Source organism: Cervus elaphus, chromosome X, assembly GCF_910594005.1.
Source record: "Cervus elaphus chromosome X, mCerEla1.1, whole genome shotgun sequence".
NCBI classification, from domain to species: domain Eukaryota; kingdom Metazoa; phylum Chordata; class Mammalia; order Artiodactyla; family Cervidae; genus Cervus; species Cervus elaphus.
This window is the reverse complement of record NC_057848.1, coordinates 149,812,603-149,831,241: the sequence shown is the minus strand read 5'-3', so window position 1 is coordinate 149,831,241 and position 18,639 is coordinate 149,812,603. Positions and strand designations below refer to the sequence as shown.

At 45.5% G+C, this 18,639-nt stretch overlaps 2 protein-coding genes across 3 annotated transcripts; both read left to right on the top strand.

Annotated features, from left to right (window-relative positions):
• The first annotated feature begins 1,680 nt into the window (after window positions 1–1,680).
• On the top strand, window positions 1,681–4,805 carry LOC122690004 (melanoma-associated antigen B17-like). 2 transcript variants are annotated; one of them, XM_043896907.1, is made up of 2 exons: window positions 1,681–1,788; window positions 2,823–4,805. In XM_043896907.1, exon 2 carries the CDS (start codon window positions 2,884–2,886, stop codon window positions 3,919–3,921), a length of 1,038 nt encoding a protein of 345 aa, XP_043752842.1. In that variant the 5' UTR covers window positions 1,681–1,788; window positions 2,823–2,883; the 3' UTR covers window positions 3,922–4,805. The 2 variants fall into 2 exon arrangements, with proteins under 2 accessions (XP_043752842.1, XP_043752843.1); XM_043896908.1 differs by having other exon boundaries at window positions 1,700–1,783.
• Window positions 4,806–14,438: 9,633 nt separating this feature from the next.
• Window positions 14,439–15,370, top strand: LOC122690539 (melanoma-associated antigen B5-like). Its single transcript, XM_043897471.1, is given in 2 exon segments — window positions 14,439–15,321; window positions 15,324–15,370. Coding segments are annotated over 2 exon segments (930 nt in total).
• The last annotated feature ends 3,269 nt before the right edge of the window (window positions 15,371–18,639 follow it).

Genomic DNA, 18,639 nt, shown 5'->3' with positions numbered 1-18,639 from the left:
CTCTCTGACATAAATCACAGCAGGATCCTCTATGACTCACCTCCCAGAATATTGGAAATAAAAGCAAAAATAAACAAATGGGACCTAATGAACCTTAAAAGCTTTTGCACAACAAAGGAAACTATAAGCAAGGTGAAAAGACAGCCTTCAGAATGGGAGAAAATTATAGCAAACGAAGCAACAGACAAAGGATTAATCTCAAAAATATACAAGCAACTCCTGAAGCTCAATTCCAGAAAAATAAATGACCCAATCAAAAAATGGGCCAAAGAACTAAACAGACATTTCTCCAAAGAAGACAAACTAATACAGCCACTATGGATAACAGAGTGGAGATTCCTTAAAAACTGGAAATAGAACTGCCATATGACCCAGCAATGCCACTCCTGGGCATACACACCGAGGAAACCAGATCTGAAAGAGACACGTGCACCCCACTGTTCATCGCAGCACTGTTTATAATTGCCAGGACATGGAAGCAACCTAGATGCCCATCAGCAGATGAATGAATAAGGAAGCCATGGTACATATACACAATGGAATATTACTCAGTCGTTAAAAAGAATTCATTTGAATCAGTTCTAATGAGATGGATGAAACTGGAGCCCATTATACAGAGTGAAGTAAGCCAGAAAGATAAAGACCAATACAGTATACTAATGCTTATATATGGAATTTAGAAAGATGGTAATGATAACCCTATATGCAAGACAGAAAAAGAGACACAGATGTACAGAACAGACTTTGGGACTCTGTGGGAGAAGGCGAGGGTGGGATGTTCTGAGAGAATAGCATTGAAACAAGTATACTATCAAGGGTGAAACAGATCGCCAGCCCAGGTTGGATGCATGAGACAAGTGCTCAGGGCTGGTGCACTGGGAAGACCCAGATGGATGGGATGGGGAGGGAGGCGGGAGAGGGGATCGGGATGGGGAACACCTGTAAATCCATGGCTGATTCACGTCAATGTATGGCAAAAACCACTACAATATTGTAAAGTAATTAACCTCCAACTAATAAAAATAAATGAAAAAAAAATAAAAAATTTTAAATTAAGGGAAATAAATACAAAAAAAAAAAAAGAAAAGGAAATGAAGATCCTGAGTGACATGTGCGGGTTTCCACACCACAGAAGAGTCTCCCATCGTTCACTCAGCTCATCTTACCTGCTTCAGCCATTTCCAGGAAGCCTCAGGCAAAAGTGTTCAGATAAGCACCAGGCAGAAGTATCCAGATGAGACGTACGTGCACTTCACAGCAGGAGTCCAGGGATTTGATGTCTTCCATGTGAGGCCTTGTATTCAGGTCAGCAGATGGGCCTTAGCCCAGTACCTACAGCGGTCAAGGGAAGACACATGAGAACAGAGAGCATCATTCATTACAGAAGAAGGGGCCCCAGAGAGCCCTCACTGTCAGTCTCCAGAGCTCCAGGAAGGCTTTTAGGCTCGGACTCCTAAATACTCTCTGACGGGGTTACTGACAGAAGTGAGAGGCAAGGAGTGAGGCCAGTTGACTGAGCTCATCACGGTGACGTCCCAGGACCCCCTAAGAGTCAAGGAAAACTCCCCGTGCCAATGCGGCCGGAAACTCCCATGGAACCCCGCCCAACCAGGCCCCGCCCCTGCTGACTTCCTGGAGACCAGATGCGCATGACAGGAAGTGACATCTTCCTAAACACGCTGGAGTGCAACGCCATCTTTGAGGGTGCCGCTATCTTGGAGAGCTGCTGTGGACGGTGACCAGATAGAGGCGTCCCAAGTCTCATAAGTTGTCAAAGTTGGAGGTGACGTGAGTTACTAGTGCGGGGACACATCTCCGCACCCCCAACCCCTTTTCCGTCCAAAAAGAGGGGACCGCACAACCTCAGGCCACCATGTCCCTGCTCTCAGACCAGAGGATGCAGCCTAATTCTTAGGCCCCAACACCATCCGCTGACCCCTAGGGGGTGCCGGGAAAGAATGTCTTGGTCCGACTCCAGCTCCGCTCAATAGAGTGAGAGCCCCAAGCTCTGTGGAGTGAAGGAGGGACATTAGGTGGGACTGAGGGTTTCCACGCCCCAGAACGGTGGCTACACATAACACCCCACCCACTGCGACTCAGACGCGGATCATCTGGGCAGCATCTGGGCAGCTCGAAAGAATGAGGGGCTCCCTTACTGTGATCGAGGACACGGGACACTCAGCGAGGAGGGGACCACAGTCCGAGGAGCTGGCAGTCGATGTCAGGGCTCGGGAGGGGTCAGGGTGACGACCATCCTTCCCATTACATGGGCCACTCAGGACCCTCCCCTGTGCTTAGCATTTCCTCCTGGCCAAACACAGGGAAGGGGCGCTGCCGTCTGAGAGGGGAAGTTAGAGCGTGATCATGAACAGGCAGCCACCAGACAGCAAAAGGGCAGATCCCGGGACCCTTTGGTGGAGGGCTGAGCACTCCCTCCTCTCCTCCTCTGGGGTGACAAGGAAGGACGCAGTGTCAACTTCAGAGCAGGAGAGGGAACAGGGTGTGTGTGGAGGCGGGGGTTTGGATATGGGGGAGTCTTGCCCCAATTTTCATCCTGATTCTAAACGTGAACTGAGAACCTGCCTTCCCTGCCAGCCCCCACAGGCCTCCCTCTAACACCAGGCAGGGCTGTCTGGCTGTGTCCCAGGGCTCACTCTCATATCCTCCTCAGGAGTCTCAGGGGATAGGCTCACCAGGAGAACAAGATCCCTATGGGTCCTAGAGCACTGGTCTCAAAGACCCCTCAGAGGCAGCCTTGGTTCAAGCCGGGGAGGACTCTCCCCAGTGAAGGTGCTCACAGAATCTCCTTGTCCTTACTCTAGGTGTCCTCAGTGCCAGCCTTCCTGCCCGCACGCCCACCTGCAGTCCCTGACCTGTGTCATCATGCCTCGGAGGCACAATAAGTACCATGCCCGTGTGAAACGCCACCAGGTCCGGAGGGACACTCAGTGTCCCCAGGAGGCCCAGGCCAGTGCTGCTGCAGCCGCAGAAGAGGAGTGCCCCTCCTCCCCCTCTTCTGTCCCTCAGGGTTCTCCCCTGAGCTCCCCTGCTGCTGGCGAAAGCCAGAAGGTTCAGGGAGCCATGGCCCCTAGCTCTCCTGATGCAGGGGCTTCCTGGGCAGGATCTGATGAAGGTGCTCAGGGCCCAGAGGAGGAAAGTGCAGGTGCCTCCCAGGCAGCCCCGGCCACTCAGAGCACTCTCAAAGATCCTCTGACCAGGAAGGCCAACATGCTGGTGGAGTTCCTGCTGGAGAAGTACGGCAAGAAGGAGCCCATCACGCAGAACGCCCTGCTGACGGTCGTCAACAGGAAGTACAGGCAGCACTTCCCCGAGATCCTCAGGAGAGCCTCTGAGCGCATGGTGCTGGTGTTTGGCCTGGAGCTGAAGGAAGACGACCGCAGCAGGAACATCTATGTCCTCATTAGCAAGCTCAACCACAGGGGTAATGGAGGTCCTAGTGATGAGAAGGGGCTGCCCAAGTCTGGTCTCCTCATGGTGCTCCTGGGGGTCATTTTCATGAAGGGTAACCGGGCCACTGAGGAGGAGGTCTGGGAATTCCTCAGTGTGTTGGGGGTCTACGCTGGGAGGAGGCACTCAATCTTTGGGGAGCCCAGAAGGCTCATCACCAAAGATCTGGTGCAGAAGAAGTATCTGAAGTACCTCCAGGTGCCCAATAGTGATCCTCCGCGCTACGAGTTCCTGTGGGGCCCGAGAGCTTGTGCTGAGATCAGTAAGATGAAGGTGCTGGAGGTTCTGGCCAAGATCCATGATACGGTCCCTAGTGCCTTCCCAGACCTCTATGATGAGGCTCTGAGAGATCAGGCGGAGAGAGCAGGGCTGAGAGTTGCGACCCAGGCTCCAGCTATGGCTGAGGCCAGTGCCCCTTCCAGGGCCAAGTCCTGCAGCTCCTCCCACATCTAGGGAGGGGGGCAGGGCGCTTTGTTCCCTTTGTGTTGGAAGAGAGCAGTCATGCTCCTAAATAGTGCAGGGTAGTAGGGGTGGAGGGAACAATACCCATGTGTTCTTACAGTTTTAAGTAGTAAGGGAGTTTACCTGTAGTTCGTTTTAACAAAATATGTATCTTTCCCCCTTTATCCATAGGAGAAATATTTAGTGAAAGATGATTTAAAGTAGATAGGTAAAGAGATGAGGGAGGTGTTAAGTATTTTGTAATGTTGCTACTTTTGACAAGGTTTATTGTACTTCAGAATACAAATGTATGGATCATATAAATCATAGTTCTTTGCTGTTTTAAAGTTTTGAAAGCCACAGTTTGGGTATTTGTAAAACACACTGGAAGTACTGAATATATTGTTCACAATCCAAACAAGGTAACATGACTTTGGAACAGAATTTTCTTGAAGAGTAGTCAATCTTATAAACAGTGCAAGGTAGTCGGAGTGGAGTAAACCAAGTTTAGATCTCACTACTCTGTTTTACACGAGTAACTTCTACATATTATTTATTTCCTTTTTTCCAAATGTTTTTACTTCTAAGTTTGTTTTTGTTCAGAATATTAATTTGGTAATGATATTGCTGTTACATTTATTGCTGTTTTAAGAGTTTTAAAGTTACAGTTTCGGTAGATGTAAAAGAGATTCACAAACCATCTTTACTGTCTCTATGATCTGAAAGTAGGTAACATGGCACTGAAAGAGATTTTCATGGTGATGCAAAGAGGACCACAGAAAATACTAAGAAGCAAAAAGAAGTGGAGGAAAAAAGTCTTTTAAGTTGTTGTTTACCTTATTTCTTTTAAACTTTCTATTAGTAAAAATAAAAAATACTTTGGCTTATTTAGCTCATTTAAGAATATTTGTTTCTTTTGTCCTAATTCACTGCATATTCTCTGCTATCTCACAGGTTAAAAATAAACTCAGATGGGTAGGTGGTATTTCAGGGGTTCATAATAATCATAACTTGCATTTACTACATACCAATACTTCTTAAAGAGTATGCCACTGCTTTATATGTAGTACATGCATTCCAGCATTCATGCAGGACAGGATTTACCCTAACACTATGCTACTGGAAGTTAAGGTAAGAAACCTGATCTATGACTGAGGGGCCACTGACTCCAGAAGAGTGGATCCCTATATTGTTCTGCTCCTCAGAAGACCCCAATAGCTTTAACACATCTGGGTTCATCCTGTCTTCCAATCCAGAACTTCCAAGAAAGTAAGGCCTTTGTTCTGAAGAACACAGCCTCAGGTGAGTGGAGGGTGCAGTCTGGGTCCAGTCAGGAGTGAGGATGAGGTCCCTGAACGAGGTGTTAGAGGACCACTCAGCCCAGAACAGAGTAGACTTTGGAGACCCACCTCTGATGTCAGCCATACATGGTCTAGGACAAAGCTTTCTGACTGAAGTGCCCCTTTCCACTGGGAGTGGTCTCAGGAAGGTGAGAGCCTTGGTCTACTGGGAGAAGCCTCACTCAGAACAGAGTGGAAAACTAGTGACTCCAAATGAGGATAAAGGGACTGCACCTAGAACACAGCCCTACCACTCAACACCTCCCATTGGCAAATTTGGGAACACCGGCATGATGCATCCCACACATTTAGACCATCTCAGGAGGGGAGGAACTTGGGCTCAGGGGCCAGCCTCAGGAGGAATTCCAGGTCAGGCCAAGAGTCAAGTAGTGGATCATGAGGACTAAAGGAACCACTCACATTAAAAAAGTGGGGACACCATAGAATCCCTCTCCTAGGGTCAGCCATGAGTGACCACAGGCAGGCATGCCCATGAGGGAGTCTTCATATCCTCTGAGGTTATCTCAAGGAATTCAAGGCTGTAGCATGAGAGGACAGGCCTCCTTAGGACATGGGAAGTCAGTGTGAGGACCTGGAGAGAGGGCTGAGGGGAACCCCAACCCGAAGGAGAGAGGAACACATAGCCCAATCACTGTTTCAGCCCTGGGAGCCCCGGGCAGAGGTAGTCAGATGTGTCACCCACTTGCTTCCAGCTTGGGAGGACTCTGGTCAATATGGGGAAGAAGCCCAGACCCTGAGAAGAGGCTACCGACTTTGGGAGTTCAGCTTTCGGGGTCATATCTTTTTGCCTTTTCATACTGTTCATGGGGTTCTTAAGCCAAGAATACTGAAGTGATTTGACATTCCTTTCTCCATTTTGTCAGAACTCTCCACCATGACCCATGTGTCTTGGGTGGCCCTTTATAGTATGGCTAATAGTTTCATTGAGTTAGACAAGGCTGTGGTCCATGAGCTCAGTTTGATTAGTTTTCTGTAATTGTGGTTTTCATTGTGTCTGCCCTCTGACAGATAAGTATAAAAGGCTTATGGAAGCTTCTTGATGGAAGGGACTGATTGTGGGGGAAATTGGGTCTTGTTCTGATGTGGGGGGCCATGCTTAGTAAATCTTTATTCCAATTTTCTGCTAATGGGCGGGGCTGTGTTCCCTCCCTATTGTTTGACCTGAGACCAAACTATGATGGAGTTAATGAAGATAATGGCGACCTCCTTCAAAAGGTCCTATGCATGCACTGCTGCATTCAGTGCCCCGACCCTGCAGCAGGCCACCGCCCACCCACACCTCTGCCACACACTCCTGGACACTCATAGGCAAGTGTGGGTCAGTCTCTTGTGGGGTCAATTTGCCAGCCACAGCTTTTTGTCCTGATAGATCATAGGTAGATGTGGTAAGTTAGGCGACCCTTGCTTTCTTCTGTTGGGTCTCAGACAATTGTGTGCCTTACTCTGAGCATGTGTCCTCAGAAAAAGAGAGAGGAGCTGCAAAACCTCCCAGGAGTTCCCAGAGGACACCTGATCTTTTCTCCAGAGGGGCTTCAGGTAATCGTTGATATGGCAGGGAGGACAATTATTTTATACGTGGCTCAGCTACTCTGTGATGACTGATTTCCCTGGGCCCTTGTTCTTCCAATCCTCAATGATAATGGGGAATAAAGGAAGGCCCTAAACCAAGTGACCTGCTCCTGCCTTCAAGTGCTTGCTAGGAAATTTTACCTTTGGTCATCAGTTTGGTCATGACTGGACTCCCCTGGTGGCTCAGAGGTTAAAGCGTCTGCCTGCAATGCAGGAGACCTGGGTTCAATCCCTGGGTTGGGAAGATCCCCTGGAGAAGAAAATGGCAACCCACTCCAGTATTCTTGCCTGGAGAATCCCATGGACGGAGGAGCCTGGTGGACTACAGTCCACAGGGTCGCAAAGAGTCGGACATGACTGAGCAACTTCACTTTCGCTTTCTTGGTCATGACTGCCCACTCCCCCTGTTCAGAAGTAAATTGCCCAGTAAATTCCAAACAATATCCCAAGCTGGAGAGCCCTGTGGAGATGGCATCCGGCAAGAAACACAACTGGTTTTGGTTGGGGGAGTCTGCCTCTGAATGAAAGGGATAGAAGAGCATAGGATACATGTAGCTGTCCCAGATGACTCCATGGAAAAGCATCCACCTGCAATGCAGGAGAAGGTTCACTCACTGTGTCAGGAACATCCCCTGGGGGAGGAAATTGCTACCCATACCAGTATTCCTGCCTGGACAATCCTATGGACAGAGAGCCTGGAGTTGCCAAGAGTCAGACATGAATGAGGGCCTGAGCACAGACAGGCAGACAAGTAGCTGGAGAAATCTAGTAGGGGACCAGAGATAAAGAAAGGTATGAACCTTTCAGAAACCACTGTAAATTAACAATCACTCAAGGAATATATCACTATGTTGTGGAAGGAAGCAGGCGTGCGTAAATATAAAGCCATAAATAAAACATGAGATATGCTCCAGGCCTTTAGGTAAAAGAAGAATGTGTCCACCCTTCTGCTGATTTGAAGAAGTGCTATGATAATCCAAGTTTGACCTCATTGGGTAAGACAGTCTTCTGCTCCAAATGAAGTCGGAGTGAGGGATGTAAGACTGACCTCTACTGAAAGAAGGCAGTCTTTCCCTCTCCTTCACTTTCCTTTGACTATAAAATGTAGCCCACTTAATCCTCAGGGCAGAGCTCTATCACCTGCCTGCTTGCATCTCTTACAGGTGTCCTATATTATTAAATCAATTTCTTGCCTAACACTTTGCCTCTTGCTGGATTCTGTCTGCACTGAGACACAAAGAAACTGATCCTCAGGAAGTCCAGGTACCAGGTGAGTCATTCTAATTAAAAGACCATGGTTCAAGTCCCATACTGGGTTTTGGCCGGATTGGAGTCCTGGCCAGGTGGATTCTTTAGGGGAATGGTTTCAAGGAGAGGAGCTCTCCATGCCACCAAATCTAAATTTTTCAACTATGACTGGTTCATAGTGCTAGAACTAACCTCACTTTCTTCTGCATTTTGTTGCACTTAGACTCCCCATTATTTTTGCATTTGAGTGTACAAATCCAGACACTGTATGCCATGAATGCCTCTACTTTGTGTTTATAAAATTCAGGCTGAGTATGTCTACAGGATAGGGATAGAATGGACAAGGAAAGAAAACAAAACAAATTGAGCAAAATATTGTCTGGCAACCTTCAGAAATGGGGCTTCCCTGATGGCTCAGGTGGTAAAGAATCTACCTGAAGTGCAGGAGACCTGGGTTCGATTCATGGAGGTTGGAAAGTTACCCTGGAGAAGGGAATGGCAACCCACTTCAGTATTCCTGCCCAGAGAATCCCATGGATGAAGGATCCTGGAGGACTACAGTTCATGGGGTCACAATGAGTTGGACATGACTTAGAGACTGAACAACAACAGTCTCCAAACACCTCTTCTACTTCACCAGTTCTTGCTGCAACTAGTGAAGCCCATGCATCCTAGAGTCTGTGCTCCGCAGTAAGAGAAGCCACCACAACGAGAAGCCAGTGCATCCCAACGAAGGGTAGTCCCTGTTCCTTGAAACCAGAGAAAACCTATATGAAGCAATGAAGACCCAGCACAACCAAAACTAAATACATAAATAATTCCTTAAAAAAAAAAAAGACTCAGGGAAGCCACAATGGCCCCTGGGGAAACAACTGAACCACATTCCGCCTGGCATGATCACAGGTGAGGGATGCCACAGCCGTGAAAAGGCCATGAGGGACTTCAGCGACACCTCAAGACCTTATGAGCATTCATCATTTCACTTTCAGATGGGTAACTGACTGTCCATTGCTGAAGACTTGCCCTTAGGATTAGAGCAAAGGCCCTTATGTCCAAGTCTTCCTTGCCTTTAGGGAAAAGTCTGAACTTTGAAAGACTTGCTGGGTAGACTCTGCTGGCTTGGCAATGCTTAATTTGTCTACGAAAGTCCTTCCCCTTCTCCTGATGATGTTAATCATCAGCCAGCCAATGAGCCTGTTCACAGGAATTCTTTCTGGGCAAAAGAAGAAGCCTCTTGGACCACAGACCTCTTCTTCACTATACTCAACTTTGGACACCACAGCCTCACCTCCACCCCCATCACCAACGTGTTGCACTTTAACCTAGGGCTTTAGAACTCCTTAAACTCTGCCCACTTCAGGAAGTCATAGGGCCCACCAGACTTCCATAAGAATCAGAGTTCCCTTCTCCATGCAGGATCTCAGTTGGATAAAACAAGATTAAGGAAAGTTCTCAGATGACCGTAAAAAATATCTAGAATAGTTTAGACATCTGTGACTTTTGAGTTATCCCAGAAGGACATTTATATCATCCTTGCTCAGACACTCTCTCAGGCAGAAAGGACAATTATATACAGAGTCAGCACTCAGCTGGGAGACAGCTATCACATGACAAACTCCCAACCATTTCCCATGGGAATGATGGCTGTTCCCTGTTCAGAATCCAATCAGGAGTGTAATACTTGAGCCAGGTTAGCAGCCAGGGATGGTTTGTCTTTCTCTCCCCGCCGCCCGAACACTGGTGTTCAGAGCACACCCAGAGAGCCTCCCTGTTCCGGCCAATGACGACCACTAGGTTTCCAGCCATGCCAGGACCAAGCAAGACAACCTGCCATCACAGGGTGGCACAGGTGCACCGAGACCTAAAAGGTGACTAATGTAACCTAGGGTTCATGATGCCATATTTATAAAAAACAGTGAGAGGCTTTATTTTGGGGGGGGGGCTCCAAAATCACTGCAGATGGTGACTGCAGCCAAGAAATTAAAAGATGCTTACTCCTTGGAAGAAAAGTTATGACCAACCTAGACAGCATATTAAAAAGCAGAGACATTACTTTGCCAGCAAAGTTCCATCTAGTCAAGGTTATGGTTTTTCCAGTAGTCATGTATGGATGTGAGAGTTGGACTATAAAGAAAGCTGAGTGCTGAAGAATTGATGTTTTTGAACTGTGGTGCTGGAGAAGACTCTTGAGAGTCTCTTGGACTGCAAGGAGATCCAACCAGTCCATCCTAAAGGAAATCAGTCCTGAATATTCATTAGAAGGACTGATATTAAACCTGAAACTCCTGTACTGTGGCCACCTGATGGGAAGAACTGACTCATTGGAAAAGACCCTGATGCTGGGAAAGATTGAAGGCAGGAGGAGAACGGGATGACAGAAGATGAGATGATTGGATGGCATCACCGACTCAATGGACATGAGTCTGAGTAAACTCTGGGAGTTGGTGATGGACAGGAAGGCTTAGCATTCTGCAGTCCATGGGGTCACAAACGGTCGGACACGACTGAGCAACTGAACTGAACTGAATCTTCACTGCAGCAATATTTACAATAACCATGTCATGGAGGTGACACAGATGTCCATGGACAGATGCAAGGATAAAGAAGCTGTGGTATGTATATGCAATGAAATATAGCTTTTATTGCTTTTTCGCTAAATTGTGTCTGACTCTATTGCGACCCCAACTATAGCTCGCCAGAATCCTCTGTCCATGGGATTTCCCAGGTAAGAATATTGGGGTGTGTTGCCACTTCCTTCTTCATGGTATGTTCCTGACTCAGATTGAACCAATGGCTCCTGCATTGGCAGTCATATTTTTTTACCACTGACCCACCAAGGAAGCCCAGTGGAATATTACTTGGTCATAAAAAAGAACAAAATTGGACCGTTTGTAGACATGTGGATGGACAAAGAGAGTGTCATACAGAGAGGGGAGTCAGAAAGAAAAAAGCAAATATTGAATATTAACATATATATGTGGGATCGAGAAAAATGGTATAGATAACCTTATTTGCATAGCACAAATGAAGACACAGATATAGAGAACAAATGTATGGATACCAAGGGGGAAATGGTTAAGGTGGGAGGAATTGGAATACTGGGATTGACACATACACACTATTGATATTATGTATAAAATAGACACCTGTTGGGGATATACTGTATAGCACAGGGAACTGTATTTAATTCACTGTAGTGTCCTCAATGTGAGGGAAACCCAAAGTGAGGGGATATACGTGTATGTGTGTCTGATTGCTTTTATTATGAAACAAAAGCTAACACACCATTGTAAAGTAACACACTGAAATAAAAATTAATAAAGTAAAACAAATATATTCTTTTGTTTTTGCTGCCATGAGTTCTAAATAGTGACTGAAAACATACTTTTATTTAAACATTCCTTGACTTTCCAAAGAAAAATGCAAACTACATCAGATTTTTCTTTCATAGGCTGTTATTTAAAACAATGTTTTTACATGTTAACATGTTATCTTTTAAAATGTGAATATCATACAAAGGGAAGTATGATTCATAACTTTTAAAAATTTTTCTTCTTTACTATAACTGTTTTTACATTCCTAGTTAGTAAGGAGGACCAAAACATGCCATCTCAAAGTGTCTTTTTTGATATGCAGACTATTTCTAACTGAAAATAATCAAGGCCAAAAGACGCAGGAAGGAACTTGACCTTCTGCCTAACTGTAAGAATTTAGACAAAGGTCCTGTTCCTTGCATAGAACTGTGACCAAAGATATCTGCAAAAATTATGGGCAAGAGGTGGTGGGGAAATCTTGGCAGAGCATTTTGGCTGATGTGGATTTGATTATTGTTTGGAGTTGCATATTCTCTAACATAGGGTGGAAATAAAATTATATGATGGAAGTTTGTTATCATTTGGGGTCAAAATCATCTTTGTAATAAGTGCCATTCATTCAAAGTACCAAAGCTTGTCTCATACTGTGCCAGGTGATTTACATACATCACACGTGTCCGTGGTCCTACACTATAGACTTTTTCAAACTCAATTTGCAGATAATGAAGCTGAAATAAAGAAGCTCAAATTCAAAGCTCATAAATGACAGGAGCTGAACTGAACCCCGGCACCAAAATTCTCTAGAGCCCATACCATGCCACTCCTCCAGGATGAGGCCAACCTTGGGTCACTTTCTCTTTCTGAACACTAGTCCAAAAGGTATTTCACACGTTAAATAGCAGAACTTCATACCCCAAACAGTTTTGCAATAAAAAGCCCCAGAAATAAGTAACAAAAATATGAAAATAAAAGTGAAGTATGAATAAAGAAGGAGACAGCATTCAGTGACAATTTATCTACAAAGGAAATGTCAGTAAACCACAAAATATCGGGGACGCACAAAATCATTTAATTCAGCCCCTTCCTTTCAGAGAGTAAATCTGTTACAGTGCAGGTTCTAAAAGAGGCTGTGTCTGGTCAGTGAAGAGAAGGAAAAGCTCAGTGTGTTTTCTCTGATAGCACACCACCTATGTTGGAGCCCCCTCCCTGACTGTAGCTTCCCCAACACTCCTGGGACTGAACCCATTCTCCATGAGATTTGTTGCAGGGAGACTAAGACTTTTCAAAGACATGGCATTTCCCAAGAAGTCTTTCATAGAAGAGACAGGAGTCATGGTGAAGACTGATGATTGAGGACCGAGGAGACAAAAACCACATCATAACTGAAGTCACAGAGAGACTGGCCTGTGTCTGCTCTCAGAAGGCCAAGACAGGGCTGCCAGGCTGAGCATCCCCTCACTTCGTTTCAGGGCTTGCAAGGACATGATTTTTGGTCTACATGGGTCACCTTAAGTTGAAATAAAGGAAAAATCCAGAGCCCCCCAGGAGTCAAGGTTAGGAACCTAAGTGAGGGCATACCCCAACGCTGAACAGAGCAGGCCCCAAGAAACCTGAATCCTGATATCATCCCTGAAAGGGCACAGGTAGGAGTAGCCTTGTGTGGCATTCCCAGACTTTCCCTCTCTGGCACCACAGGGAGTGAGGACCTTACTATAAGGAGAGGTCCCGTAAACAAAGGGACAAAGAAAGGAGCCCCAAACTGTGCCAGGAGTCAAGCTTTGGACTTATGAAACCCCCTGACCTCAGAACTCTGAGGAAACCCCACAGAAACCTGCCCTTCCTGGCATCCCTGAGATATCTGCTCATTGTTGACATGACATTCCCATTTCCATCCATGATGTCACAAGGGGTTTTGGGACATTGTCCAAGGGGTATAGCCGAGGGCCAGCAGTGGGATGATTTCCAGGTTTTCCAGAAACCAAGTGAATACCCTGAACACAAGGGGACCCACAACCTATAACCATAGGATTCATTTTGTCCTCTGAGCCTCAGGAGACCAAGGACAGGCATGGACAGATGAGGAGAATCTTACTTCCTCCTAGGGGTCTTGCGTTGGTGCACACTTTAAGCAGTGGGCCTAAGGGCAAGGGAGGCTGGAATTTCAAGCCATGACAGAGGTCAAAGCAAGGACTAAGGCATCATCTACTAATAAAGAGAAGTGATAATGAATCCAGCCCTGCTCCTTGTTATAGCCCTTGAAGAACCAGGGCAGAGCTATCAAGCTGAAGTTCCATCAACATTTATTTATATCAGTTCTATAGGAGGTGATATCCTTAGTTTGAAGTTGCAGATACCATTCCAAGAAAGGGGTGGGGGGAGGCACCAGGCCCTACGGGGAGAGAAATGAAGGACTCTTAGTGAGTATTGAGGACTCCAGAGGCCAGGACAGAAAACTTCCCACTGAGCACTCAGTACTGGGTTATAAGAACTGACTGGGGTGATAAGCTGAGGACCCCTTCACTTCTCAGAAATCCCAGGGAGATTTGTGATGCCAACTACAGAACAGCAGAGGGAATGGGTCCTATGACTGGCCACCGGTTGGGTGATTATTTTCAATGTGAAATGAAGAGACTTCTCAGTGTAGGAGACTACCATCCCATTCTGTCACCCCAGGGTGCCTAGGCAGGGGTAGCAGGATTCAGCCTAAAGATCATTCTAATTCCCTTCAAGATGTTTCCAAAGGATAGGCTGATTAGGAGAATAGGAACCCTGGGGGTTTTCAGAACAGTGCCCTCAAGAAAACCACAAATGTAGCCTTCCTGATAACCAAAGTGGTATTTCCCTGTGGCAGCTGCATACTCAACCTTTGTCATCCTGCGGGTGCTTGTCACCTGCCCTCCAACTCACATTCCTAATCACTGTCCCCCAGCACAGTCATCATGCCTTGGCGTCAGAATTGTAAGCTCCGCATTCGTGAGAAATGTCACCAGGCCTGAGATGAGTTTCAGTGTCACAAGGAGTTGAGCCCGCTGCAGTAATGAAAGATCTTCCCTCTACCTCTTTTCTTTTAGAAGATACTTCACAGAGCTCATCAGCTACTGGGTCAAATAGCACTTCCCAGGGGTCTTCGGAAGCCCCATCTACTACCAGCACTTTTTCAAGTACTTCTGTCACACCTGATGAGGAAGATACCAGTCAAGATGAGGAAGATTCACGTTCCTCCGATGTCTCATCTTCTACTGTGAACACCTACAGTTATACTCAGAACAGCATGGTGACTTTGTTCGAGCAGTTCCTTCTGTATAAGTATAAAATGAAGCAGCCCATCATGAAGGAAGACATGCTGAAGATAATCCACCCAAGATACCATGACCAATTTGCCGAGATTCTCAAGAGAGCCTCTGAACACATCGAGGCTCTCTTTGCAGTTGACTTGAAGGAAGTTGAGTCAACCATCCACTCCTATCACCTTGTCAGCAAACTGAACCTGCACAACAATGGCAGGGAGTGGGATGGTAGGGGCTTACCTAAGACCAGTTTCTTGATGATAGTTCTGGGTGTCATATTCGTGAAGGGTGACTGTGCCGCTGAGGAAGACATCTGGAGATTCTTGAATATGATGCGAGTATATGCTGGGAGAAAACACTTTATCTACGGAGAGCCCAGGAAGCTCATCACCAAAGACGTAGTTGCAATGAAGTACCTCGAGTACCGCCAGGTTGCCAGTAGCGATCCTCCACGTTACGAGTTCCTGTGGGGCCCAAGAGCCCATGCTGAAACCAGCAAAATGAAAGTCTTGGAATTTTTGGCAAAAGTCAATGATATGGTTCCCAGGGCCTTCTCATCACAATATGAAGAAGCTTTGCGAGATGAGGAGGAGAGAGCTCGAGCCACAGCCAGGCCTGGTACGACTGTCACTTCCAGGCATGTTCCATGGCCACATCCAGCAGCTTCTCCCACCCCTACTGAAGGCCAAGACTTTTAAAAAATCATCCAGATAAGAACATTTGACATCAAAATAGGGACTTTTGTTGAAATGGGAAGCAATCCCATAATAAAATTGCTGGGATAATGGAATGAAAAAATAAAATTTCAAAACATGATCAACCTTGATTTTTCTTCATCTCTTCCATCTTTTGTATTGTAGAATTAAATAATTTAACCCTTGATATTTAACTGATTAAAGAATGTAGCAGGTGTTAAACCTTAACAAGTTAGACCTCTTACTGCCTTCATTTATTTTTTGAGCATCTGCTCTTTGAAAGGCTCTATGCTAGTTCTGGTGAGGCTAAGATCAAGACCTAGCCTATGCCCATACAACGGTAGAGACAAGAACTGCAATCATATAAGGAAGATGTTGAGATAGCCTTTATGAATGACAGGACAGTAAAAAGACAATCCAGGAAGAAATCTCTACCTGGGGCGATGTACTGATTTGTTAGGCTTTCCACAACAAAACCCCACAGAATGGGTGGCTTAAATAACTGAAATTTATTTTTTCACAATTCTAGAGACTGCAAGTCCAACACGAGGGCTGGTTTACCCTGAGGCCTCTCCCTTTGGCGGCCATGTGGCCGCCCTCTTCACTTGACATTCCTTTTGAGTGCATATACTCTGGTGCCTCCTTTGGTGTCCTGATCTCTTCTTATCGTGTCACATTGGGTTATGGCCCACCCTAATGACTTCATTTTAACTCAACCATCTCCTTAAAAACCTTATCTCTAACTACAGTTGCATTCTGAAGTACTCTGAGTTATGCCTTCAATATGAAATTTTGGAGGGGACACAATTTGGCCCCTAACAGACAGAAATCTAAGGTGTCTCTGCTCTTATCTCAATGCAGGAGATTCCAGTGCACAGACAGGTATTGTACGCACACTGTCTCCAGGGAGTTTCTGAGATGTAAGGGTGAACTCGCTTGAGGTGTGTAGGGAAGGAGGAGATTCATCCCTTTACCACTTTTGAATTCTTGTGGTTAGACTACTAATAAAGTTGACACAAGAGGGTAACAGGAGAAAAAGAGACAAATGGCAATTCATGTGCATCGAAGTGTCATAGAAATGGGACCTAAGAAGTGGGCAAAGCAGGCAACTTCTTTATTTTTTAGAGAACAAAACAAGTTGTGAGGAATGGGCAGGACAAAGAAACTTAGGTTTTGGGTAGTCAGTTAGTAAGGAATCTAAACAGAATCTGTACTCAGGGTAGTAAATTAAAGACTTAACAAGGTTTGTTTATACAGGCTTCTCTGCTTGAACCGCCTATTTCTGGTTGGAAGGGTGTCCTTCTGCCTCCAGATGCGGAACTGTATCATTCATAGGAGAGATTCATTTCCTGCTCTCAAGGAAACAGAAACAGGAGCAGAATGTCCCTCCTCTGTTGGCTGTTTCTTAAGTAACTTGAATTCAAAATAATTAATATGTCACTGTGGTGTATTTGGGGGCAGCCCACTCTAAGCCTTAACAGTGCCCTCCTCTGAAACTTGCCTGCAAGTTTCACGTATTAAAAGTTGAACTGGTCACTGTGGAGAGCGAAAATGGATTAGTGAAGTCCTTAATTTCATAGAAGCAGTTTCTTACTTCTGAGAACAGGTCAGTTCATTTAAAGAGTGGTATCTTATTTCAATAAGCAGTGATGCAGATGGGCTCCCAAAGCTAGGCCTATGGTGTAAGCAGTATCAGCTATTTGTTAATAAGAGGCGTTTCTATAGAAACAAAAGAAAAACAGATGTTAATGATTGGAGCTGGTTATTTTAAGCAGTTTCTGAGGCCAGGGGGTAGTCAGTCAATAAGATTTCTAGGTGTCAGGGTCGAAGCATCTATTGCAGTTTGAAATGTCTCGATCACAGTTACCAATACCTCTCGGTGTTCAGGTTAACTTTCTGAGTGGCTCATCAAGCAACAGGCATGAAGACTGCTTAAACATGAGCTGTTGTGGCAGTTACTCTGATCTTTGTATCACGTCATCTAGCTTCAGTTTGCAGGTATTCAGGGAAAGGTCAATTTTAGTTCTCAGTGATTCAAGTCAAAAGAATGGGAGAGTGAGCAGATCAAGATGGCAGAGGAGTAGTGCACGGAGCTCACCTTCTCCCCACAGATACATCAAAATAATGGGAAAAAATCTGAAAGTTTAGCTTAGAGAGTTGCAGCTAGATATTGGAGGAAACTTAAAGTTTGTATAACTTTCCAGGGAAATCTGTGCCTAGATCACAGTTGATAAACCAAAAGGAGATCACATTTTCTAACACTTTCTTTGCCACTGTAAGGGAATCACCGTTGCAGCAAGGGAAGATTTCAGCTCATCCAGAAAATATATGAACAAGAAGAAGAATAGTTTGATGACTCATCAGATCAGCTTAGTCGCTCAGTCCTGTCCGACTTGTTGCGACCCCATGGACTGCAGTATGACAGTACCAACTCCCGGATTTTGCTCAAACTCATGTCTATCGAATTGGTGATGCCACCCAACCATCTTATCCTCTGTCATCCCCTTCTCCTTCTGCCTTCAATCTTTCCCAGCATCAGGGTCTTTTCAAATGAGTTAGTTGTTCGCATCAGGTGGCTAAAATACTGGAGCTTCAACTTCAGCATCAATTGTTCCAATGAATATTCAGGACTCATTTCCTTTATGACGGGCTGGTTTGAGCTCCTTGCAGTCTGAGGGACTCTCAAGAGTCTTCTCCAACACCACAGTTCAGAAGCATCAATTCTTTAGCACTCAGCTTTGTTTATAGTCCAATTCTAACATCCATACATGACTACTGGAAAAACCATAGCTTTGACTAGACAGACCTTTGTCAGCAAAGTAATGTCTCTACTTTTTAATGCACTGTCTAGGTTGGTCATAGCTTTTCTTCCAAGGAGCAAGGGTTTTTTTAATTTCAGGGCTGCAGTCACCACCTGCAGTGATTTTTGGAACTCAAGAAAATAGTCTCTGTTTCCATTGTTTCCCCATCTGTTTGCCATGAAGTGATGGGACTGGATGACATGATCTTAGTTTCTGAAATGTTGAGTTTTAAGCCAGCTTTTTCACTCTCCTCTTTCACTTTTATCAAGAGGATCTTTAGTTCTTCTTCGCTTTCTGTCATAGGGTGGTGTCATCTGCCTATCTGAGGTTATTGTTATTTCTCCAGCAATCTTGATTGCCACTTGTGCTTCATTCAGCATGGCATTTAACATTATGTATTCTGCATATAAGTTAAATAAGTAGGGTGACAATATACAGTCTTGACATACTCCTTT